This window comes from Berghia stephanieae, chromosome 13 (genome assembly GCF_034508935.2).
Source record: "Berghia stephanieae isolate SIO BIC M18660-M18661 chromosome 13, UCSD_Bste_1.3, whole genome shotgun sequence".
Taxonomy (NCBI): Eukaryota; Metazoa; Mollusca; class Gastropoda; order Nudibranchia; family Aeolidiidae; genus Berghia; species Berghia stephanieae.
Window position 1 is genome coordinate 15,741,258 of NC_088372.1, and position 25,327 is coordinate 15,766,584.

The 25,327-nt window shown below is 34.9% G+C and overlaps 1 protein-coding gene across 1 annotated transcript; it reads left to right on the top strand.

Annotated features, from left to right (window-relative positions):
- Positions 1–3,292: 3,292 nt before the first annotated feature.
- Positions 3,293–24,107, top strand: LOC144959136 (MAGUK p55 subfamily member 2-like). The gene is made up of 13 exons (XM_078891618.1): positions 3,293–3,367; positions 6,051–6,108; positions 7,990–8,108; positions 8,502–8,654; positions 9,694–9,855; positions 11,495–11,573; positions 11,832–11,980; positions 13,574–13,705; positions 14,192–14,303; positions 15,879–15,938; positions 17,359–17,520; positions 18,253–18,455; positions 18,713–24,107. Exons 2-13 carry the CDS (start codon positions 6,072–6,074, stop codon positions 19,043–19,045), a joined length of 1,701 nt encoding a protein of 566 aa, XP_078747744.1. The 5' UTR covers positions 3,293–3,367; positions 6,051–6,071; the 3' UTR covers positions 19,046–24,107.
- The last annotated feature ends 1,220 nt before the right edge of the window (positions 24,108–25,327 follow it).

Genomic DNA, 25,327 nt, shown 5'->3' on the forward strand with positions numbered 1-25,327 from the left:
ATATCCGTCAGTGTAATCCCGCTCAAACAAAATCGAAACTCTATGTACCATGCCTCGTAAGTACAATCGATCTTGGGAAAAACACCCTGATCTTCAAGACTGGATTTAAACCAATGATGATGATGATGATGATGATGATGATGATGATGATGATGGCGACGACGACGACGACGATGATGATGATGATGATGATGACGACGACGACGACGACGATGATGATGAAGATGATGATGATGATGATGATGATGATGGTGATGATGATGATGATGATGACGATGATATGATGATGATGATGATGATGATGATGATGATGATGATGATGATGATGAAGATCATGATGGTGATGATCATGATGATGATGATGATGATGACGATGATGATGATGATGATGACAACGACGACGACGACGACGACGATGATGATGACAACGACGAAGACGACGACGACGACGATGATGATGATCATTGTCACAGTAAAGATTGTTCACATTTATCTTATAAAATTTTATTTTATTAAGAACTGAATTCATCTCACTCCAGTTATATTTCGGTAGGCTTAGATAAACTTTACCTTCTAATATTAGATCGTCTTTCCTTTTATAGCCTTCCCTCGAATTAATTTCTAATTAGTGAATACTTTTCGTTCTACATTCTGTCACGTAGCCACTTATTATAAAAGCTGATAAGTCTAACATTCTACACTCACTTCTCTCTACAATCTATGCCGAACGGCCAGCCGATCCATTCCTCATATATATTTGAAGATTTTTATCTTGTGGTACTTTGTGGATATTTTATCTCCACCATCAAGACGCCGGAGCTTTTACCTTTGACTGTGTAATCCTCAACGCGTTAAGGATCAAACCTGAGCCCGCTGTCGAAGAAATATATAAATAACCCCTTCCCAACTGCCTGGAAGTGGAACCTTACAAGCCTGAGCCCGTTGTCGGAAGAATATATAATCCACGCCTTTCAACTGCCTGGAAACGTAACCTTACGAACCTGACATTATATCATCATAAGTTACGTAATATATTCACATTTCTATTTGTAACTGCCACAATCACTATTTATCTCTTTTAATTAAATCTCATCTTTCTTTTTATTTCATCTTAAAACAAATCGTTAATTGTTTTTCATTTATAGTAACTAGTAAATTCTGGGGCCTTATTCTACATATCTTTATGCATAGTCGAGTAGCTCTTTACTCACTTGAGACCATGACAATCATATTGATGATGATCATGATCATGCCGATGACGATGATGATGATGATGATGATGATGATGATGATGATGATGATGATCGGCTTATTGTAAGTATTGCATAACTCATTTAACGGCCCATTTGAGTGATCCAAAGGAGCACGCAAAGGGGAGAAACATAACTATTGTTGATTATAAGTGTTTTAAACCAAATGGGGGATTTTTTGGCGGATTTTTGGCAAGGAACTGTGTTTTCAGTCCACCAGTGGACTGAATACACAGCCGTGTTTTCAGTCCACCAGTGGACTGAATACACAGCTGTGTATTCAGTCCACCGGAAGAGATTATAATTATACGGGCTAAACTGTTTGACTGAGCGCGAGAAGGCGAGGTGGCCGGCTGATTTAGCATGGCGTAACTAACCAAGGTGGGTGGGTTAGGTGTTCAAGCTCCTTTCTAGGCATAATATTTTCTTTCTTTCTTTCTTTTTTTTCATTTTTTTTTTGGTACTCCCTTCGCAAACAAATTCTATTTTCAACTTCAACACGTTGACACCATTGCTAGTGACTTGAAAAGTTTGAACGACATTTAACATTTTTTATATTTGATATTTATTTACTTTTACTCACTTTTAATATTATTATTTTGATTTAGAACTCAGTGAGACGTTAAAATTTATTGCCTTGTGCTTTCCTTGTACGTAACAATACGAGTCGGTTGGAAAAAAAAAACGAAACAAAAACAAACAAACAAAATTAAAAAAGAAAAAATTAAAAAATTAAAAAGAAAGAAAACAAAACAAAAAAAAAATTTTAAGAGAACAACTTTATAGTTATAGGGTCTTGAATATGTTTGAGGGACCATCAGAGAGAGAGAGAGAGAGAGGGAGAGAGAGAGAAGGTGGGGGTGGTGTGGGAGAGATGAGAGAGAGAGAGAGAGAGAGAGAGAGAGAGAGAGGGGGGGGGTAGTAGAAAGGAAAAAAATGGGATACCAGTCAAAAAATTCTTAATTTTCAACTTCAACACGTTGACACCGTTCCTGGTGACTTAAGAAGTTTGAACGACATTTAACATTTTTCTTATTTATTTACTTTTACTCACTTTTACTATTATTATTTTAATTTAGAACGAGACGTCAAAATTTACGGCCTTGTGCATTCCTTGTACGTAACAATATGAGTCAGGAGAAAAACGAACAAAAAAAAAAAAAGGAAAACAAAAAGTTAACAGAACAACTTTATAGTTATAGGGTCTTGAATATGTCTGAGGGAGCGTCAGAGAGAGAGAGAGAGAGAGAGAGAGAGAGAGAGAGAGAGAGAGAGAGAGAGAGAGAGAGAGAGAGATCGGGCTCGTAGAAAGGAAGAAATGGGATACCATTAAAAAAAATTCTAGTTTTACAAGACATGATAGACAATGAACAATAGACTAGCTCTACAAGCCTACAAGACTAGGAATGATTGTGAAAGAAAAAGACGTTGGAAGAAGACAAAGCCAAGACTGCCCGGGGCGGGGAAGGGGGGGGGGGGAACACAGGCAAGCTCGAGGCCAGTGATCGATATGAAAAGTGTCCAAATAGAAATTTCCTTGGGCAAACAATACCAAAACTCTGATCTCCTTGGAAAAAATCATCGGTTTTGATAATCACAAAAAAAATATAACTGACTAGGAAAAATAGATATAAATGTTAAGTTTAAATTAATTATAGAAACATTATTCTCTGTGTGGCCAATTTTGGCCAAATCGGTCAGGACAATGGCTATCTAACAGCCACGGTAAGAATCTCGGGCTCCGATTTCGAGCAACTCTCATCAAGACTTTCCGAGAGTAAATAAAACGCTGTAAATGATATTATTAAGCCGTCAAATTGCCCTAAATTTTATGCCTGTCCATTTTTGATTATGCCTAACCTATAATAGGCTCAGTATCAATGTGGTCAATATTGAGGTAAGTATCGACGATATTTGGTCCTTTTAGAATATTTTTATTTCCGGTGGACTGGATACACAGTTCCTTTGGCAAATGTCAGGTGAAGTAAGATAAAGTTGGCGGATTTCCAACAGAAAGTTAGCGGAATTTTTGCAAAGGTACCTGGCATTACTGCCGATCACTTCCGCGATTGAAATTGAAGTAAACACAACACTGACTGGGTGAATTATTCTCTAAGGTTAGATGTCTTGTCAACATTATTATTTATAGGTTTCTTAAAACCTAGATATGCCGAGTTTTTCTTTCAATATGCTCATTTGATTGCGCTCCAATTAATCTGACCTTTCACGGTTTCGGCTTTTAAGTGTCAGGCTGTCAGCAGTCATCATCTTGTGCTTTTCCGCCGTGCGTAGTCGTAGCAGAGGCAGAGGAGAGATATGATACTCAGATACACAGTTGTAATTGTCAAATTGTGTTGCAAATATCATCGACTTTAATTTTAAAGTACACTCTATCGGTCTCACAGACATATTATACTTTGAATGTTTTAGATTATTCCCTTGTCCTAATAGATACAATTCCTGATGTCAGCCTGTGAATTGTGATTGAAATTGAAGTTGAAGTCATGTACAGCGGAAGCCCTGCCTCTGCCAGTCTGCAAACTTTACTCTCTAATCTGTATTAATTTATCTTCTCGTCAGTTTTTTGTTGTTGTTGATATTGAGAATCGGCAGTTAGAAATAGACTAATAGACTCATACTTTTGGTATTCTCACTCCGGGCTTGTCATTTTCCGACATTTTTTTGTCCCTCCTCCCCTGCCCCACGCGTACTACTCCTAGTACAGGACATAATGAATGAGAGCAATTGCCTGGATTGTTGTACTTGTATTGTCAGTACTGTAGTTGTTGGTGACGCCTATTTGCTAACGGTTGTGAACAGGCCACACGACTATTCACAAACGTTTGTCAATAGCTTTCTTTTCTGGCTATCAGTATCAGCAATCGATTTAAGTTTAAAATTGGAAAGGTTAGCAGTTAGGCCAAGCTCTTTTTGAGCCCCGCTCCTCTTTTTTCATGACAAATTTGTGGTAAACCACCTGTAAATAACTTGTAGCAAAATAACTTTTATGATGGGCCGTCGTTACTTGGACCCCTAAGCCTAAGGTGCCAATAATTTAGTCATTATTCTGATCCTCCTTTATCTCCCCCCCTGCCCCAGCGGCCAATATTTTCATCGTTAATCGAACCCCAGTGACAACATTGCCTCAGTGGGAAATAGCGCTTGTGGTTGGGACTCAATAGATATTAGTGCTGGTGGTAGGGTCTCATTGGATAATAGCAATGTTAGTAGGAACTCAGTGAATATTAGTGCTGGTGGTAGGGGTTCAGTGGATGATAGCATTGGTCTGGTCTTGGTGTTCAGTTTCTGAGCAAAAAAATTTTTTATAATTAAATTTTTCTCAGAGCATTTTTTTTTTCCGTAATTATTTTGTTTCTGAGCAAGATTTTTAAATATAATAACTTTTTTTCCTCTCTCTGATCATTTGATCGCCTTCTAAATGATGTTTTATTTATCTGTTTTTTTAATTTATTTATATCCATTTATTTATTTAGTATGCACTTTTTTGTTGCCTCTGATTGTTTGTTCTGCTTCTAGTGAGATATTCATTTCCTTTCCCCCCCTGTTTTTTGAGCGAGATTTTTAAAAAATTCATTTACAAAAAATTTTAATAATCGAAAAAGATCGGATAGGGGATGAATCACAATTTGCAATATTTTATAGAAAGCAACTAAAAGAGAGAGATAAAAAAAGACCTAAAAGTAAAAAGGGGTGGGGGGAGGGAATTTTTCATTTGCAAGATTCCTGAGAAAGAGGGGGGGAGACTTCTCAACCAGAAATCTTACCCATTCGGCCACACTAACCACATGAATATAGAGACTCGTATTGTTTATATATAGTAATTTACAATCCCTCAACTGATTTGTTGTAGTTTAAGTTTAAGTCATTTTATACTTTTATTGATATTTTATTAACGTTACTTATTTCTATATGCATGGCAAACATTCACTTCTCGAAAGTGAATAAAAGTTAAGCAGAGTGGAATTTTTTGAAGTTAAAGAAAGCATCTGTCCTCTGTATAATCAATGGGTAAACGTTTGCGAATAGCCAGTAAGCTATTGGCAAACGTTTGTGAATATACACTCCATAGTTGTTCCTGTTTCTGTTTACGGTTACTACATAAGTAGTTTAACAGAAAATCAAAATTGACTCTAACTTGAAACTGTTAGCAATTTAGATCAATGTCATATGAAAGTGAAAGAGCAAGCAACACTGGCTAAATTAATTAATAAATTAGTTGAACAGCAAAAAAAAAAAAAAAAAAAGAAAAGAGAGAGAGAGACCAATGAAACAAAAGCAAAACAAATAAACAAAAAATAAATAAATCCCCAAACCCCTGTTTGAAATACATTTTGCTTTTGAGTAAAGAAATCCCTTTATCTATTGAATTTCATTTCAATATCATACTTAATCTGTCAATTATATCAATTAAACCAGTTGCATGTATAATATCGACATGTTATTTATTATTATTATTATTATTATTATTATTATTATTATTATTATTATTATTATTATTATTATTATTATTATTATTATGATTATTATTATATCAAATCTATTTGGAGCAAAGTCAAGATGAATTAATTAAATTAATTAAACAATATGAATATGAGTATGATAAATATTTACATAATGCATTACCACAGATTCACCATGCTCAATTCACACCACAGTACTTCATTTTGACTTTGGGGTCCAGCTCCTGGCAAAGGCTCATAAATATAACTCTCCTCTGTAAAACTGTAAAGTAACAAATGATTATATGTTCCTATTATTATTATACTTTATCTTCCCCAGTAAGTGGTTCCCTGGTCCACCATGCCCACTGCCACATCAGAGGCACTTAGTGCCCAAGGTAAGTAGATGAGAGCCATTATACTATCCCGTCTATGGATATTCCTCTAAAATACTGGTTACAATCTTGGCCCTCTATTTCCTATGCTGGGAGCTATACAATACTGTACTCATTCTTCGACCTCTTATATCCCTCATTGGCATGGAATCCTCGTACCAATCTTAATATCTGAACTGTACAAATTTCTCGGATTCCATTTTTTTCACATATTCCTCTTCTTAACTATTTTGTCTGAGCGTAGACTTACAATACCAGTTTCACTGTACTTGATTCACACTAAGGTTAACTTTTTCCTTATAAATAATTTGTTTTCCCCTGATTACATTTATTGGGATTACAAACTGGAGAACCAGAGCATATGATGGGTTAAAGGAATTTTGGTGGCTTTATATCTGTCAGCAATTTAAAGTAATTAAAAGATCCTTTTTTAGTGTTCATTGTTGTGTTGTCACATATATAAAGATTAATTAATTACTATTTATTTTTAATAGTATTATTATTATTATTATTATTATTATTATTATTATTATTATAGTATTATTATTATTATTATTATTATTAGTAGTAGTAGTACATCCACTCCGGATAATCACAACACCTTGGGATCATCGAAAATGTTGCGATTAAGCGAAGTTGATTTACTTGTCTAATATTGCAACATTTTCCCATTGAGTTTACACAGGCTTGGGACCGCCCATGGCCTCATTAAACTTTTATTTGTTTGTTTTGTTCTTTCTTTTTTTTTCTCTTTAAAAAAAATTGTTTTGTTTTGTTTTTTCTTCTTTTGTTTGTTTTATTTATGGTTGTAAACTCCATAATTTTCCTTTACATTTGACATCACTCATTTCGCTGTGAAGGCATCAAGGATCATCTGTTTTCTTGATGAGGCCAGATGTTTAAAAATGTGTTGCTCAAAGTTTCTAATGATGGAAGCAAATATCTGTTAAAGAGTCTTCTTGAATGAGGTGATCAAGATTTTTCACGAGTTCTGGCTTTTTCTGTATTCAACAATGGTTCAATTCAAGCCGCTGACATTTTGCCATTTGACCACTACTCATTTTCGTACCATAAATGGCCAACTCAAACCAGTTGTTGTAAACATTGCTCTTAGTCCATCACAGACTGATTGAAAGAAAAACCCATATAGTTATAGTCAGCCCTGTAGATAGATTTTGGCAAGCAAAGGCAATCCAACTTTGATGCAAGCAAAAATCTTATTCAGATTGGAATAAGTTTCACTCTTTCATTCTCAACATTTGTAAGAGTCAAAGAGATGAGCCTTGAAAATAAGCTCTCACCAAACCCATTGGTCACAATGCACAGTTGTCAATCCCAAAACAAAGGTTATCGCTCAGTCTCTCCTTGCTTGCAACTGTCATTGTCTACCTATTGTCCAGACTATGTTTAGCCCCCTCGCCTCCTATCAAATGGTCACATATGACCGCACAAACCCATACTGCAAAGCCCAACCATCCTTTGTCTCTAATAGCGTGTGGCAATACACTACTTTAGCTTTAACCCGCCCCCCACACACTCTCGATTCTTCAACCTGTCATGATTTCGCCCATGATGAAATTGAATCTTGACATTTTGTATGATTGATTTCTTGAATTTGCCAGTTTTTGAGGTTGAAAATTTGTTGCGATTATCCGAAGTTTGTTGTAATTAACCAGTGAGTTTTATGTAGAATTAACTCAGTTTCTTGGGAATTGTGGCTATTAATTAAACCGAAAGTTGCGATTATCTGGAGTAGACTGTAGTGGTATTGTTAGTTTTAATATCATTATTAGCAGTATTTATTATTGTAATTATAGATGATTATGATTATATTTATTGATGGAATGTATATGAAATGTTTTGCTCTTTGTGTTTATGTTTCAGAGGCCATAGATGTTGTGGCAGATGCTTTAGACAGTCTTAGAGACATTGGAGCCACCCCTGAAGATTTGGATTTTCTCCGTGCTATTTTGACAGATGAAAGCCTTTTTAATATTGTTGATGTGAGTAGTGATTATTTTTTTGTTTGTTTTTTTAATGGATATAATGCATATTTAGCATATTTTCATTACTTCATAATTTTACATATATGCTTCTTTCCCTTTAATTAATAATAAGTCACAAGGAATTCAATCTTTTTGTATATGAATCATCTGGCACTCTTTCAAGTATCTCAAGTGATGTAGAACTCCTACAATTGAAATTAACTATCCAAATCTCTTGACAAAGATTTCCAGGTTTTTCAAAATGTCAAGTTTTTATTTCCTGATCTCTGATGAAAGGAAAAAAGATGTTTGCATATTTAACGCAATGTTTTATGATATTTTATATGTCATTTATTTGTTGCTTTTGTGTAACTCAAATGTTTATTGTATTGATGTTTTATTTGGACATAGATCCATGAAGACTTGGAGGTTCAGCTTCCCCCGGCCAAAGGCCAAGACTCTGTGTCAGCCTGTAGGAGTGTCCTAGAGGAGCTCAATGAAGCACCTGAGACAAATGACCCGGCTATGGACTTACGGGATATTCTTGACAACCCACATTTCAAGGTGAGCTGGCGATGTGCTTTCTCCCAATCATGGTTACTGTCCTATTTTTATTAAAACTTATTTTTTTCATGTTTCTGTAGAGCATGGAAGGAGTTTGAATTGCTCTATTGGTACAGAATTTGACTCACAAGTGAAGGACTGGTTTCTTTAGGGACTTTAGACCCCTCTGTCCACCGAGCAGTGATTTGATTGCTGGTGTCAGAGCTGGTAAAAAAGTACTTTGTTATAGATCAGCATTTTATCCAAAGGTTAATTAACAATAGTTATGGTCTAGTTGTATGGAAACTGTGATAAAACCTTATGATATTTCTCTTTGACTGGTTATAGGAACTGGATCCAACGCCAAGCTCTAAAAAGGACCTATTTTTTGGAACCGTAATCGGTCCTAGAAGTTCTCATTTTCTAGGAACCAAGAACCATGGTCCTTCAACAAGCTTGGGGCTTCTCTGCATTAGTTGATATCCTGTTATGCCTAGTATTTTTATTGATGACTTGAAAATTTGAAGAATTATGTCTCTTGCAATCCTACAGTTTTCTTACCCTGTGGATTAAAAACTGATTATGGTCAAAAGTATTAAATATCTCCTTACAAGCATAATTTTTTTATCCATCCAACCTGACATTAGATTTGACCATTTTCACCATTGGTCAATTAGTTTTGGCTTTTTAAGAGAAAATATTAATTTTTTTCTTTAAATACGAAAATTATTGATTTATATTCTTGGCTAGGAAATGAAGAAATAAGGTCATAAAATAGTTATTGCTTGGTGATGTATGGTAATATTAGCATTACGTGAATGAAGTAGACATTTCATCTAATGTCAACTGAAATTTCCAAATTGTCCAAATGAGTAAATTTGGGATTTTGATTTAATAATATTTTTGCCGAAGAAAAATGCCAATGGTGAGCTAATGTGCAATGACTTGGCCAGCACAGTCTACTGGCTGATAAGGATTACTATTACAAAAATATATATTTTGGGGCTTAAAAGAGTGTTGCAATTTGTCAGTCAATGCCTCATACTTCCTTCCAATACAGGCCTTGCTGGTTGCCCATGATGACGTGTCCACCAAAAACTATGAAGGAGACATTGAGAGAACTAACCAGCTCTTGTCCCCACCTCCACCCATCTTCTCATTTGACTCAGCCCCAGAAAATCATCGTTTTATCAACATCCGAAAGTCACAGACGGAACCGCTGGTAAGAGACTGGCATAAGGAATAGTAAAGTTTGATTTAAAGTCAGATTTCAAAATGCTGTCTATTCTGAAAATGAACTACTGCTGGTTGCCACTAATATAGATTTAATCAGTATAAACCAATTTTATAAAGATTAAATTAGGGAAAATTTCTTACCAGATTCAGATATTTAATCTAAAAATTCAGAGGGAAATTGATGCATAGTATTACTATTTTAATCAGAAATGAAACTTTCATCTATATTTGCACATCGGTGCCAATTCGATAACAAGTGATAATTCATATTTATTTGGACAAAAGTTTTACATTTTAGGTCCATACATATATCTATTTCTTGAAATTCAGATTTTTGTTTTTTTAAATTGTTGTCTGATCTGTCACTGTTAAGTGTTGTGATTGATAATTTATCCAATTCACACATTATACCCTTTTGATTATGCAGACACATCGGATCACGAAAATCTGATTTATAAGCAGATGATAAATCAAAATGACATGGGATTTGTTTTAAAGAGCCAAACGGTAGATGACCTCTCTGTAATTATATAAGATACAGCATTTGTTCTTTTTACTGATTCTGAAATATGTATAAAGGGAGGAGGGATGGCATCTTTAATTTGTGTGACCAACTTTTAAGAGACCAAGATTTAAGTTCATGCTGGTGGTCTGTCCAAATAGAGCTTGTATTTAATTTTGAGAGGTGATATTGAACATAATTAAGAGGCAAGTTTTTATAATAGTGTTATATTATGTTGAGTATATCCTCTTAGCAGGGATTTTGTGTTTAGGTCTGGGTGTGGAATCTATAGTTGTACTTTGTTTGCCCTAAGCTTCTTTTTCTTGGGTAAAAAGTGCATATTTATCTTTTAATTTTCCTTTTTGGGCCTAATATGATCTTAAATGTCGCAAGCATTAAAAAAATAACTTCTTAAAGCAATGGGGTTTTTTTGGTGTTTTTTTTTTTTTCAATGTTAGTTCCAAAAGAGCCAAATTAGTGAATATGTTTGTTGTAATATGTACATCATAGTTAAAAGCTGATGTGTAGAATTGTTTATGATTCTGATTTACAGTTTATGGAGCTCAGATTGTAAATTGTTCTTTACTCAGCCGGATTCTTGTATTGATATCAGCTCTGTTCTTGTGCTATTTCACACATTTTCAATCATTAATATTGTTGTTACTATTATTATTATTATTATTATTATTATTATTATTATTATTATTATTATTATTGTTATCATCATTATTATTATTATTATTTTTATTATTATTATTATTATTTTATTATTATTATTATTATTATTATTATTATTATTATTATTATTATTATTATTATTATTATTATTATTATTATTATTATTATTGTTATCATTATTATTATTATTATTATTATTATTATTATTATTATTATTATGTTGTTGTTATCAGCTCTGTTCTTGTGCTATTTCACACATTTTCAATCATTACTATTGTTATTGTTATTATTATTATTATTATTATTATTGTTGTTGTTGTCGTTGTCGTTAATATAATACAACTTCTGTTGAAATCACCTAAACGGATGGTGTAAGAAAAGGCAGATTGAAGAAAAAAAGAAACTGATTGGAAAATTTGTTTACTTTTTTTTTTTTGTCTGACAGGGGATTACAGTCAAACTGGACGAGATGGATGACTTGGTTGTGGCTAGAATTTTACAGGGCAGCATTGTGGATAAACAAGGTATTGCTCGGAGTTGTGGTTTTTGTTGTGATAATTGAATTGTGATGATAATGGTGATGTTCATAATAATAATATTTGTTATGGTGATAATGATAATTATAATAATTTGGGTTATTTATTTTTTTTTTAAAATTATTTTAAATTTATTTATTATTATTTTTGTTTTCTTGTTGGTGTAAGTGTATTAAAAGCGTCCATATTTTATATATAGCATAATGAAAATCTACTTATGTTTTGTATCAATTCTGATTCTGCTAGGAATGTTACATGTTGGTGACATCATCAGGGAAGTCAACGGACTACCAGTGGCAACGCCTGAACAGTTGATGGAGTTTATCATCGACTCCGATGCCGACATCACTCTCAAAATCATCCCATCCTTCAAACACGACACCAAAGTCGATCCGGTAGGATTATGATGATAATTTTACAATATCTGACATGGTGGTTGTTTGCAAAAAAAATCTCAAATTTTGCAAGCTAAAAACAGCAACATTTGCAAAAAAAAAATTTGCAAAATCTTGCAATTATTTTTCCTAAAATCTCATACTTAGTTCATGAAAGAGAAAGGTATTTGTTTATAAGGGTTTCTTGGCGCTTGCAAGGTCATGTCAGCGCCAGTAAAAAGGAATAAAATGAGATAGTAAAAAAGAAAATACTCTTGATTAATTATCTTTCACATTCTACACGAGCTATCGAATTAAAGTAAATAAAAATTCTTCTTTTATTTTAATTTTTTGCCTTATTTTTTACATTTAAATTTTTTTTTTTTTTTTCAAAATCTCGAAAATTTGCAAGAAATTGCACGTATTGCGGTCGCAATGGAAATCAGTGATATTGTGTGATTATTTTTTTTTTGCTATTCGGCCGCATGCGATGCAAAAAAACTGCCATGCCAGCAATATGACTAGTCATCTCACCGGGTGGGGTCTTCTGACTTCTAAGCAGTCAACAAATACAGGATGCCTGTAGTCTTTCCCCGTTTAATAACATCCATTACAGAAAAAAATGTCACATACAGTATTCTTAAAACATGGACTTTTGAATACATAAATGCTTCACATTTTGTTTACCATTATCTTTTTATTCAATATGCCTCAGTAAAGTAGCCATGTATCTTTGAGTTCTTTCTGTTTGTTTTTGTAGCTTTTGTGATGTGATGGATTCAATAACAGCTCTTTTTTTTTCTTGGTAAGTGTGCCAACATCTGGTATGGGAGCTGAAAATACAATGTCTCTGTTGTGGCCCCAAAGGAAAAAGTCATACAGAGAAATGTCTGGTGACCCAGGTGGCCAGGCAATCAAGTCCATTTCTCCCATTTGATAACATTTTGTTTCGAAATTTGCGAATGGCCTGACCCCAAGGTGGAGGAACACTGTCTAACTGACATCTTTGGTATCTAACTGGTATCTTTGAGTTCGTTCTGTCTGTTTTGTAGCTTTTGTGATGTGATGGATTCAATAACAGCTCTTTTTTTTTCTTGGTAAGTGTGCCAACACCTGGTATGGGAGCTGAATAAACAATGTCTCTGATGTAGCCCCAAAGGAAAAAGTCATACAGAGAAATGTCTGGTGACCCAGGTGGCCAGGCAATCAAGCCCATTTCTCCCATTTGATAACATTTTGTTTCGAAATTTGCGAATGGCCTGTCCCCAAGGTGGAGGAACACTGTCTAACTGATAATTTACCTTTGGCTTGGCTGATATTCACATAAAGGGGATGCAGCATAAAATTCTAGCATATCTCAATAGACCTTTGTATTACTTGTTTGCACAGTCAAGAAAGACGGGCCTGTAACTCTGCATCTGCCAATACCAACCATTCACCTTGTGTTTCGGCAAATTTACAATATACTTAGATGGTATTGTGTTTTAGGATGTCCCGTTTTAGCTCTTTGAAAAGTTGGCCACTATGTGTACATGTATCCAATGACAATTCAAGCACAATCTCATTAATTATGTAGTAATTTGTCGTTTTCACTTCTTGTCGCATCTCCTCCAGGTATTCATGAAGGCACATTTCAATTTTGATCCCATGAAGGATCGCTTATTGCCATGTAAGGAGGCGGGTTTGCCCTTCAATGACGGTGACATTTTGGAGATTGTCAGCACAGATGATGCTAACTGGTGGCAGGTAAGATTGGGCTGTTTTATAAGATGAGAAGACGAGTGTGTTTGGGGGGGGGGGGGGGTATACTATGAAGAACAATTTGCAGCATAAGTACCATTTTCTTTTATTATAACCTAGTGTCCTTTCAAGATCTTATCCGTTGGATGTTCTATCAAGATCCCAAAAGGCCACCATGATATTTGGTATAGTAATCCTTCGGAGCCGTAATGGACAATAGCAATTGCTTTCTACCCTTTGGATTGGACACCAGTCTATTGCAAAGTACTTTCCCCTAGATTTAATAGATCCGGCTACCCAATCACTGCTAGATGGATATTGGAAGGGGGCATCAGTAACACACTGTATAGTCACCTGGAACAACTACAAAAGACGTCTAACTTCTACGTCATGGCGCAAGACCAAAGAGCTAGAGCTCAGGTGGTCGTTGGTTCGGATAAGTAAGTTACTGTTTTTAATACTGTCATTATCACTCTGTTTTGTTAATTTCAGGGGAGACTGGCCGAGATTAATGGTCCTGTGGGTTTAGTGCCATCTCAAGCCTTGGAAGAGAAAAGAAAATCGTTTGTCAATCCAGACATGGACTATTCAAAGTCTAGCCTTTGTAAGTAGATTGTCTTTTAATACGGTCATCCTATCACTGCTGCAAAGTGACAAACATTTAAAAAAAAATAATAATAAATTTGGCCAGGAAACTTTTACTTCAAATTAAATATCAATCTATTAAAATGACCAACTACTTGTCAAAATATCTCAAGCTTGGCTCTTGTTGTGCGGTTCATCTCAAATGATCAATCAAGACACCCCCTTCATGACCACAATTGCCCCAAAAGCAGGCTCAAATCAAGGAAAAGCTTCCTCACAGTAGAGAGCCTTCACCCAGACCACTCAGCATTCTTCCGCCTGGACAAATGGGTAGAATGGGACAAGACAGCAAACGATGCCCTCCAGCCCCCAACAGAAAAGCTCCCAGCAGGCACAGACCTCAAGAGAAAAGACTGGGTGGCGTTGAACAGAGCTAGAGCAAAGGTGGGAAACACCGCCACCAACCTCTTTAAATGGAAAATCTCACCAGGCACTGAATGCCCATGCGGTCACCCCAGACAGACCATGGACCACATCCTGTCCGAATGCTCGCTGGGACCTCACTGCACCAATGTTGACCCGAGGGAATGCAACCAGACTGCTCGGGACTGGCTGACTCACTGGCGCGACAAGATATGATGACGATGATCAATATGAAAAGTCCAAACTACTTGAATATTCAAAAATTCGTAAGTTTTAGAAGAAGGATATTGTAGTCACTATAGTTCATTTTAAAAAAATCAAAAATCTACCCTCAGGACTAATTATTACTTCAAAATCCTTAAAGTTATGTAGCCGGGCATCAACTGTCACATTGAATAAGTTTTAATGACCTAAGAGAAGCTCATGAAGTTCTTTGTAATAGCTGGCAGGCCTGACTATGTGACCAAATCTCAAATCTTAAATTGATATTTTAAAAGAATTCTGATCGTTTTGACTTCATAGTTCATTTTCTTCATCTTGATCATTCCAACTGAATCCTGTTTTTAATTGTTGTGTCACATGTTTAGATTAAAAATTTTCTGGCCAAAATGAAAATAAATAATGTTTGACAGTAGGACTATCATTTGCCTTGTTGTTTATGGTCTTCATCAATATCATATGAGTGTTTCATCACTATTGTGTATAAAATTTTGCTATAATTTTCAAAGTTTTCTGCTTTTTCCATACAGAAAATAATAAATTTTTTTAAAACGTTTATAATGTGCTATCAAAAATTAAACACACAGGTGAATATGGTGTTAACTGTATTTGCATTATCTCACAGTTTTGATACTTTTATTATTATTAAGGTTACAGTGCAACTTGAAAAATGTTCATGTTTTTTTTTTCCATTATGGAATAATTTCCAGAATGTTGTGGTGTTGACCACAATATACGAACCTTTGGTTTTAGAGCAGAAGTATCCAGTTTGGAAAATTATAACAAAAGAACTACCGGATTAATTTAAATGTCAAATTATTTTTTTTCCTTTTTAAAAGAGACAATTGTTTTACTTTTTATATATAAATGATATGATGTAGATTTGTTGAGATAACAACTAAAGGTACCCTCCCTCCCCTTTCCATCACCACCTCATCTATTGCTTTCACAGTTTGTGGTCTAACCAAGAAAAAGAAAAAGACGATTAAGTACAGTAGCAAGGATAGCAAAGGTAGTCTGAAATTACAAATTGGTTTTATTATGATTATAAATATTTATATTTTATTTTATTACAATGTACCGTATTATTCATATTAAGATGTAAAAGAGTGTGGCGAGTCCATGTCGATTTGCAATCTCCTCCTTTTCCATACGGTCTAAACCTGATAAAGACAACACTGTTGGAGCAGAAAGATTGATTGACATTGAGCAGGGTTGGCTTCATTCATTATCAATGGAATTTACTTAGATAATGAATCGAAAGTTATACTCTATAAGAGGTATTGACTTCTAGCAGAAGCTGACCTTAAACATGTTGACATTATGCGAATTCCATTGTATTTTGTTGAATTTTTAAATAAATCATCTTGACTTGCTGAAGGAAATATTGACAGTCTAAGAAAACCACTGGAACTGAAGTTGTATGTTTAAATTGTATACTTAAAACAATGCTTATGGTACATTTTGGGCTCCCGTTAGCTCAGTTGTTAGAGCATTCACTTGAGATGCAAAGGGACTGAGATTGATCCCAGATGAATTTGTGGCTTTTTTTCTGACCCCTCTGTCTACCCAGCAGTGATTTGGGAAGCTGAGTCTGTTAGATCTGGTCGAATGTACTTTGTGATATCCTAGCATCCAAAGGATAGGAAGAAATTGTTGTTGTCAGTTTCATACTATAGAAACGGTGATAAACTTCAGCTTTCTTTGGCCAAATGACTCAGAGGGACTACTAAAACAGTACGGTCTCTCTCGAGTTCACCCTCATTGAAAATCGAACAAATTTGTTCGATTTTCCATGAATATGAACTCGAGAGAGTTAAGGAGAAACATTGCCCCTTTAGTATTGGACCAATTAGAGAATATTTAATTTTGTGGCAATTATTTTCTTTAATAATCGTTGACTGATTAACTGACCAATTGATAATGATCATAATTTTTGGTGTCGAATTGCCACAATGGTAACAAATTGAAAACGAAATGAATATGTTTATGTTGTGTATATCGCACGTGTGAAAGAAAGAGAGAGAGAGAGAGAGGAGAGAAGAGAGAGAGAGAGAGAGAGAGAGAGAGAGAGAGAGAGAGCGAGAGAATGAGAGAGAGAGAGAGAAAATAAGTAGGAGTGAAATATCTGTTCAATGTTACAGTTATCGTTTAAACGTTATAACAAGTGTAACTAAATGACAAATTGCCATATTTATGGACAATAAAGATCTATTATTATTATTATTATTATTATTATTATTATTATTATTATTATTATTATTATTATTATTATTATTATTAAAAAGTCAAGTCTTACTCAAAATGTTCCAAATTTACAAAGGCAAAGTTTTCCCAGTTGACAGTAGATCTGTCAATGAAAACTTTTTTTTTTCATTAATGCCACTGTTAAATGTACTTTAATCTTTATTTACGTGTGGTCTATCTTCTAGAGTTTGACAAAGCAGATGTGTTGATATACGAGGAAGTGAGACGAATGTCACCATTTGAAAGGCCTTTCCTCGTGCTCGTCGGGTCTAAGGGTGTAGGACGGAGGTCGCTAAAGGAACGGCTTATCAAGGATGATCCCAGAAGATTTGGAGCTGCCATAGCACGTAAATGATTCTCAGATTTCAGTTATACGAGTGTATACAATATATCTTATTGTTATTTTAGAGAGGTTTAGTAGAACTTATCTAAGACGTATCACTTATATATCACATTTTGCATAAATAGATTAGCTTCTGCATTGTGCATTTTTAAGAGTCGATTTACTGTTCTTTTGGGGAAAAAAAATATGTTCCGGTTTAGCATATAATATAATATTCCCCCCCAAAAAACTATGAGAAATCTTTATTTATTTTTATTTTTCTTTTAATGTTGCTGAAAATAAATATTAAAATTTTCAAAGATCTGGGCTGTGTGTATGAATAATTGAATATATGTCTTTAAGTGTTTTTTTTTTTTTTTTTGTGTTGGGCAGGGTTTTTTTTAGAAGGTGCTATATACATTTTTGTTTAATTATTTAGAATATAATGTATGTGCAGACATGTTGCATATTGAGGCTTGATTTTCTAATCTTTATCGCCCTATAACTATAACAATTGATTGGAAGGGAAAAAAGAAAAAGCACAGAAAATTGTCCTGCTCATCCCCGTTATTATTATTATTATTTTTTATTAGTAGTAGTAGGAGTAGTAGTAGTAGTATTGTTGTTGTTGTTGTTATAGTTATTATTATCATTTTCATTGTTATCAGCAATATTTTTATGCTCATCATCGTCATTCACCTCGTTGTTTTAAATGTAGCCACTACTACCATTACTTTCTTGCTTTTCATACATGCAGACACATCAAGGGCTCCCAAACATAATGAAAGAGATGGCCAGGGCTACTTCTTCACAGACCGCATGTCCATGGAACAGGACATCCTGAACAACAAGTACATAGAACACGGCGAGTATAATATGAACATCTACGGCACTCATGTGGACACAGCCTGGGATGTGGTCAAGTCTGGAAAGATGTGTGTGCTGGATGTCAGCCCTACGGTAAGTCTGATCATATCTATCTCTTTACTCATCCAGAAATTATGATTCTCTAACCTGTGCATTATTTTAATTATTAAAAATACAATTTAAAAAGAACCCAAAAAACGCGAGCTTTTATATAGTGTTATTTTCCATTATTGATATATTTGATTATTACTAATTCAAATAAGTTTCATTGCCAAGCATTGTTACTAGCCTCTCAAAATGCCTCCAGAAATATAACTTATCTCAAGGACTCATTCTTTTTTTTTCAACAGGCTTTGAAGATGCTGAAGACCCAAGAGTTTATGCCCTACATCGTTTTCATCGCTGCCCCAAGTGTTGAAGCTCTCAAGGTCATGTACGAGGAACGCCGGCGTATGGTGCAGGGAGGTAGGGGTCGGGGGTCAACCCAGGCTGTGGTGCTGAAGAGTGAGGAGGATTTTATCCGGACAGTGAAGGACAGTGCCAAGATTGAGAGAGACTACAACACGTTCTTTGACGAGATTATCGTCAACGATAACTTTGAAGAAACTTACTTGTTGCTGAGACGGTCTTTGAACGAGATGACGTCCAAGCAACAATGGGTCCCTGTAAATTGGGTACATTGATTAGTTGTAGCAGAAATGTACATGTGTGTTTGTGGTGTGTAGTTTATGGCATGTAAGGAGTGTGTGTTTGGGGGGGGGGGGGGGGGGGGGGTGTAAGAAAGAGAATATCAGGATTTGACGAGTTGATATGGGTTTTTTTTCCTCTATTAATATTAATTGAAGACTGTGTGATGTGAATAAAATTGTATTTTTCTAAGGTTTTTTAAAGTGTAATATAAGAAATATACTGCTGTGTAATGTGTAAGCATGAATGTATTGCATTTGTAGTAAGATGGAATTAAGTAGATCTATGTGTGTAGATAATTGAAATGTGTTGGAGAGAAAAAAAAAAAGAGGTAAGAGAGAAATGTAAATAATAATTTGTTTATTTTTTCATCTATTTCAATTTTTTGTTGGAAATGGATTTGTTGACTGAGACTGGGTGCTAGACGGGAAATGAAGTGACCTTGACATCTGCAATTGTTGTTTATGTTTTACTAAAGTTGATCCCTACATCCATAACAACGAAACAACGCATTTGTTTGTGATGGGAACTGTTACGTGCCTGTTTATTATACCTATTGTATATCGTGATATAACATGTTTTTGTAGTGTTGTGATAGGACTCGTGTGAGTCAATGTTAGACCTATCTGGAATGTCCTGGGTGATGGTTGTGATTTATTTTTACATTGCAGTTTTACAGAAAGGAGGTTGTCAGATTATGAATATCTGAATCTCAAATAATTTATGTTCCTGCCATATTCATATATATAAATATATATAGGTATATATATGACCCATCACTTCCATCTGGTGCATTGCTGTGGTGGAACAGATGCTGAAGCCCCATATTTTTAACCTATTATTCTCATAGGGAAGCTGGGTGGGGATCCTGACCTCCCGTAGTGGGCAGGGGGGTACATACTGTGTCTTCTATCCCCTTATATCTATTTTCCAACTTGCTTTCTGTCTTTGTCTTGGCATGAGATTATTTGGTTTTGTCCTGGCCCTGGTCGGAGTCCTGGCTGGGAGGGAAACGGTCAAATGCATAGTTATTGTTTTGGGAGATGATATATTTTTCCTTGTAAATCATCTCTCTGTAATGTATTATTGTTATTTTAATGTATAATGTAGGCATTTGAGTGTATTCCTCTTTGTTGGATTTTGTGCTTGTGTCTGGATGAGACTTATAGGTGATCTCAAACAAGGTGCATTGGTGGTATGCTCTTGGAATCTACATCTGATCCCTATTTGTTGCCAGTTCCCCTATGTCTTTTTTTTTCTTGGTTGCTTAAATTGTAATTCTAGAACTTTTTACTGTCCCATTTTCTTCCTTTTTACAGGCGCTGATATAACCTAAATGTGTTGCAAGCGCCGTAAAACCCTTTAAAAAAAAAAACTCATAGGGAAGAAAACTCGTGACATCAAACCCTCTACTCTTTTGGTTCCTCAATCCTTGGGAGTGTGTATGTATGTATTCAGTCCTTCGGAGTACAAATAATGAATAGATGGCATAACTTTTTCAGTAGCAGAATGTACAGGCAGATTCTTAGGATTAAGGGACGTAAAAGAGTGAGGATGGAAGATCTGTATTGATGACCAGCATATATTTAGACCAGACAATAAGATGCCTTCACTCTTAAACTGGAAGATGAATTACACATGGTATGTATCCAGTCCTCCCGAAGAGTGGTTTTACACTTCCAATGAAATAGGAATCAGTTTTTTTGACATCACACTTTTCTTCCCTATTTCCAGCATCACAACACCAGTTTGAGACGGTGGGTAAATCTTGTAATTTTTTTTTTCTCCTTTTCAGATTATGATAGTTGTATTATAAGTGACACTCAGCTGTTGCAAGCTGTGGACTGTAAAAAGTAATAATCAAAAATGAATGTTACAGCTTCAAAAAAAAAAGAACAGAATACCTTGTAAAGCGCTTTGAGCACATTCAGTGGATATTGTGCTATATAAAGCTCAATTTAAAAATACCAAATACAGAATGTTTTGGACTCAAAATCCTTGTTTAGTCAATCCTTGTTCTTCACCTCCACCATCCAAATTTGGAACTCCCTACCAACCAATTGTAAACAAGCCCTTTCGACTGATGACTTCAAAAAATCGCTCCCTGCTTCTCTCTAAAACCCCTGTTACTGAAAAATCGGCCATACAATTTCAGCCCGAAGCTTTGGCCTTAATGGAAGAAGAAGAGAAACATTGATACATTACTTAAATGTAATGTTTTTATGGTTTTATTGTTGTTGGCTGAAAACGAGTTTTGAGCTTGAACTGGTATGTGTTTCGGTATTGATTTCTTTTTAGAAGCTGTTATATTCATTTTTGTTTATTATTTTGTATTATAATATCAAAGTGACCAATTTGGAGCAGGCACTGGAATAATATAGGGATCTAAAAAAGTGTCTTTGAAGCAATGCCAGGCAAACCAAGAAATGTCACTGTGGCTGTTCGAAGCTGGAAGAAATAAATAACAATGTGAAATGGAATGTATACGAAAACAGATAAAATGGATGTTTCGGGTTTGCCCTGTATCAAGAAAACAGGATGAGTGAAACACTAGCTCAATTAAAAAAAATTTTCTTTCTGCTCTGCCGGGTACTGTTTCATACACACTTTTCCAGACAGATTTTTTCCCCGTATATTTCGGAACTTTAAGGTTTTCTCAGATTTGAGGTCTTGACCAAATGTCTTTTATTTTTATTTTTTTGGACTTCTCGAGCCTTTAAAAAAATTTTACATTTGTGTATGATTGAATATTTGATTAATCAAAATTATAAGAGAGTTGATTGTAAAGCTAATTGGAATCGAAGTTGATATATTGATTTCATTTGCTGAGAATTTTGCAGTAGAATGATGATGACATTTCTAATACTGTAGAAGGATATGAATGGGAGGTAGCAGCAATACCAATCCTATGTAAAAAAAAAAAGCATATTTTTACACAACATTTAGAGCATAAAACTGGCATCAAAAACATCAATACATAAGTGTTTCAACAACATTATTGGTGATGTTAAATAAGATACAATATGTAAAATCTAGAGATCAACTCAATAAAGGGTTTGACACGCGTGGAAGATGGAGATGAGAGTGTTTCAATAACATTTCATAAAAATTTTACTCACATTGACTCTCCATTGTATACATTTTTACAGGCTCGGGTTGGCAGCACTGGGGTACCTATTTATGTATGATTGGAGGGAGAGAGAGAGGGGACAAATACAATAAGGGAAGTTGGCGTAGGTGTGCACGGATGAGCATGCGAAAGCCAATGAGAATGAGAGGGGTTGGAGTTCAGCTTGTCTATGAGTGTGATCAAGTTTTCTCATATTTGAATGCTTTGTGTCTTATCATGGTCCCATCTGTATAAATTTAACACAACCGTTACATTTCAAATTTTGATTTTTTGTCACATTCAAAATAAATACAGTGGTCACTGCCGAATAACCCACACTGCTTCTCTCCTATAACTAAATCGTTACATTCTGCTCTAATATATTTTGTGCCTGTTGTTTTTGACCAAAAACTTAATAAAGCAACTTAATTTTCATCGAATTGTCTTGCCACGGATCCCGGGTGAAGCCTGAATCCAAATTTAGTTCGTATACAAGTATCTAAATGTCTTGCTGGTGTTTGACAACCATATTCATAAAGACTGCTTGATATAAACCCCTATCACACCTTTGCCCACCTGGTTGGAGGGTCTCACATATGTCAGATTAATTATCATCAGAAGATGCAAAGCCATGTTTCCTGTGCCTTTGATTCCAATGATTACACAAAGAAACATTGTTGATAACCCGGGCAGTATTCAATGCAACAGTCTCTAATGGTCAGAGAGGGATAGTGTCCTTAGGTTGGGGAGGGGAAAGGTGGTGGCATAACTTCAATCGACAGGTCCTACTTAAAATAAAATCAAATTTGAAGAAAAAAGATCTTAGAAATAACAGCAAAATCAAATTGATTCATGCACTGTTAAAATTGTAGCCAGAATATCTTATTCGGATAGAAATTTGTAAAAGCAAAACTTTACTCTAACTTTCTTTACATTAAATCAGTCTTTGCCTTTGCGTGGGGTTCCTGACCTCCCATAGTAGGCAGGGAGGTACATACTGTGCCTTCTATCTCCCTATATTTGTTTTCCAACTTGCTTTCTGTCTTTGTCTTGGAATGAGATTAATTGGTTTTGTCCTGACACTGGCCAGATATCCTGGCTGAGAGGGAAACAGTCAAATGTGTAGTTAGTTTTGGGAGATTATATTTTTTTCCTTGTAATCTCTGTTTTGCACTGTATTATGTTTTTACATATTATTTATGATTTGTAAGCATTGGAGTGTATTCTTCTTTGTAGGGACCTGTGCTTGTGTCTGTATGAACCTTTTAGATCATCTCAAACTCAGTACTTTGATAATGTGCTCTTGGAATCTACATCCGTTTCCTATTTGAACCAATTCCCCTTTGTTTTACCTTTTCTTGAGTGCTTTAATTGTAATTTTAGAACTTATTATTATCCCATTTTCTTCCTTTTTACTAGCACTGATATGACCTTAATGTGTTGCAAGCGCCGTCAAACCCTTTAAAAAAAATAACCCACTTTGCTGCTAACCTGGTAATGTTACCCCAAAGGCTGGGTTTTTGGGCCGTGACCTCTGTATTTAATTTTTATCCATACCACAGAGATAACCAATAAATTATATCGTTTGTTACGAGATATCAAATCAATAATTTGCTTTTTATGTAAGATAGTTAACCGAATATGTAATTTGTTGTGAGATAGCTTAATCAATTTGTCATTTGTTGTGAGATAGCCAATACATATGATGACTGTTTGGAGATAGCTAATCCAACTGATCTGTTGTTGTACTCGGAGACCGCCATTTCCCCGTTTTATTCAAAACATTCCAATAAATTCTTATACTACCCTTTTGTATAAAAACTTTGCCTTTGTTTAGACCATTTATAATTCCATTATAGTAATAATAATGTTTTACTTACCTTCATCTGGTATCTTCATGGCAAGCGTTTTTTCATTAAAATTAAATACATTTATTTACTACAATTTAACCATGTGTGTTTTATTTTGTTTTAAAAATTTTATTTATTTATTTATTTTTTTTAAATTTATTATTTTTATTTATTTTCTAATTTATTTATTATCTATATCTGTATTCGTTTTGTTTGTTTTTTTTAAAAATATTTCTTTAAAATACAAGTTAATACTTGCATTTTAAAATATGAAATAATTTCTTCCTTGGAATGAATTTTTTTGTCGTCTGTTTGAGACTTTGGTCACACAGGTTGATGACCGTCGAATCTACATCTCTGCTGTACTTTAAAATAGACTCGCGTTATAAATTTTTTTCCAGAAAGTGAAAGCTCATCCTTACTTCAAATATTGATCCATTAAAATGGTAGATTTATAGGAAGGTTGAGTTCAGACCTACCTACTCTTACTGTGCGGCTAATTGGTCTAATGGTATGACACTCGCTTTCTGGGTGGGGATCCTGACCTCCCATAGCGGGCAGGGAGGTACATACTGTGTCTTCTATCCCCTTATATCTGTTTTCCAACATGCTTTCTGTCTTTGTCTCGGAATGAAATTACTTGGTTTTGTCCTGGCACTGGCCGGAATCCTAGCTGGGAAGGAAACAGTCAAATGCATAGTTATTGTTTTGGGAGATGATATTTTTTTCCTTGTAAATCATCTGTCTGTTATGTATTATTATTTTTATTTTGAATGTATAATGTAGGCATTTGAGTGTATTCCTCTTTGTTGGATTTTGTGCTTGTGTCTGGATGGGACTTTTAGGTGATCTCAAACTAAGTACATTGGTGGTATGCTCTTGGAATCCACATCTGATCCCTATTTGTTCCCAGTTCCCCTTTGTCTTACTTTTTGTTGGGTGCTTTAATTGTAATTCTAGAACTTTTTACTATCCCATTTTCTTCCTTTTTACTGGCGCTGATATAACCTAAATGTGTTGCAAGCGCCGTAAAACCCTTAAAAACAAACAAACACTCGCTTTCGGATCGGAACGTCCTGGGTTTGAGCCTCACTCGGCGCATAGTTGAGTCCTTGGAAAAGACGATTTACTCACATTATCTCGCTATACTCGGGTGTAAAATGAGTACCTGGGTGTAAACAGCATTGTCTCTGTCTGAAAAAATTGTAATGCCGCCTAACGGGTGTCGTGTCCCGTCCTACATGTCAAATGTTGCTGTGAGCCAGGGACCACTTGTAAAGCGCTTTGAGCACGTTTTGTGGATATTGCTCTATATAAAA

Coding starts and splice junctions, on each gene's coding strand:
- LOC144959136 (XM_078891618.1), top strand. CDS start 6,072: ATGCCCACTGCCACATCAGAGGCACTTAGTGCCCAAG. Junction 9,856..11,494: donor AGTCACAGACGGAACCGCTG/GTAAGAGACTGG, acceptor TTTGTCTGACAG/GGGATTACAGTCAAACTGGA. Junction 18,456..18,712: donor TGCTGGATGTCAGCCCTACG/GTAAGTCTGATC, acceptor TTTTTTCAACAG/GCTTTGAAGATGCTGAAGAC.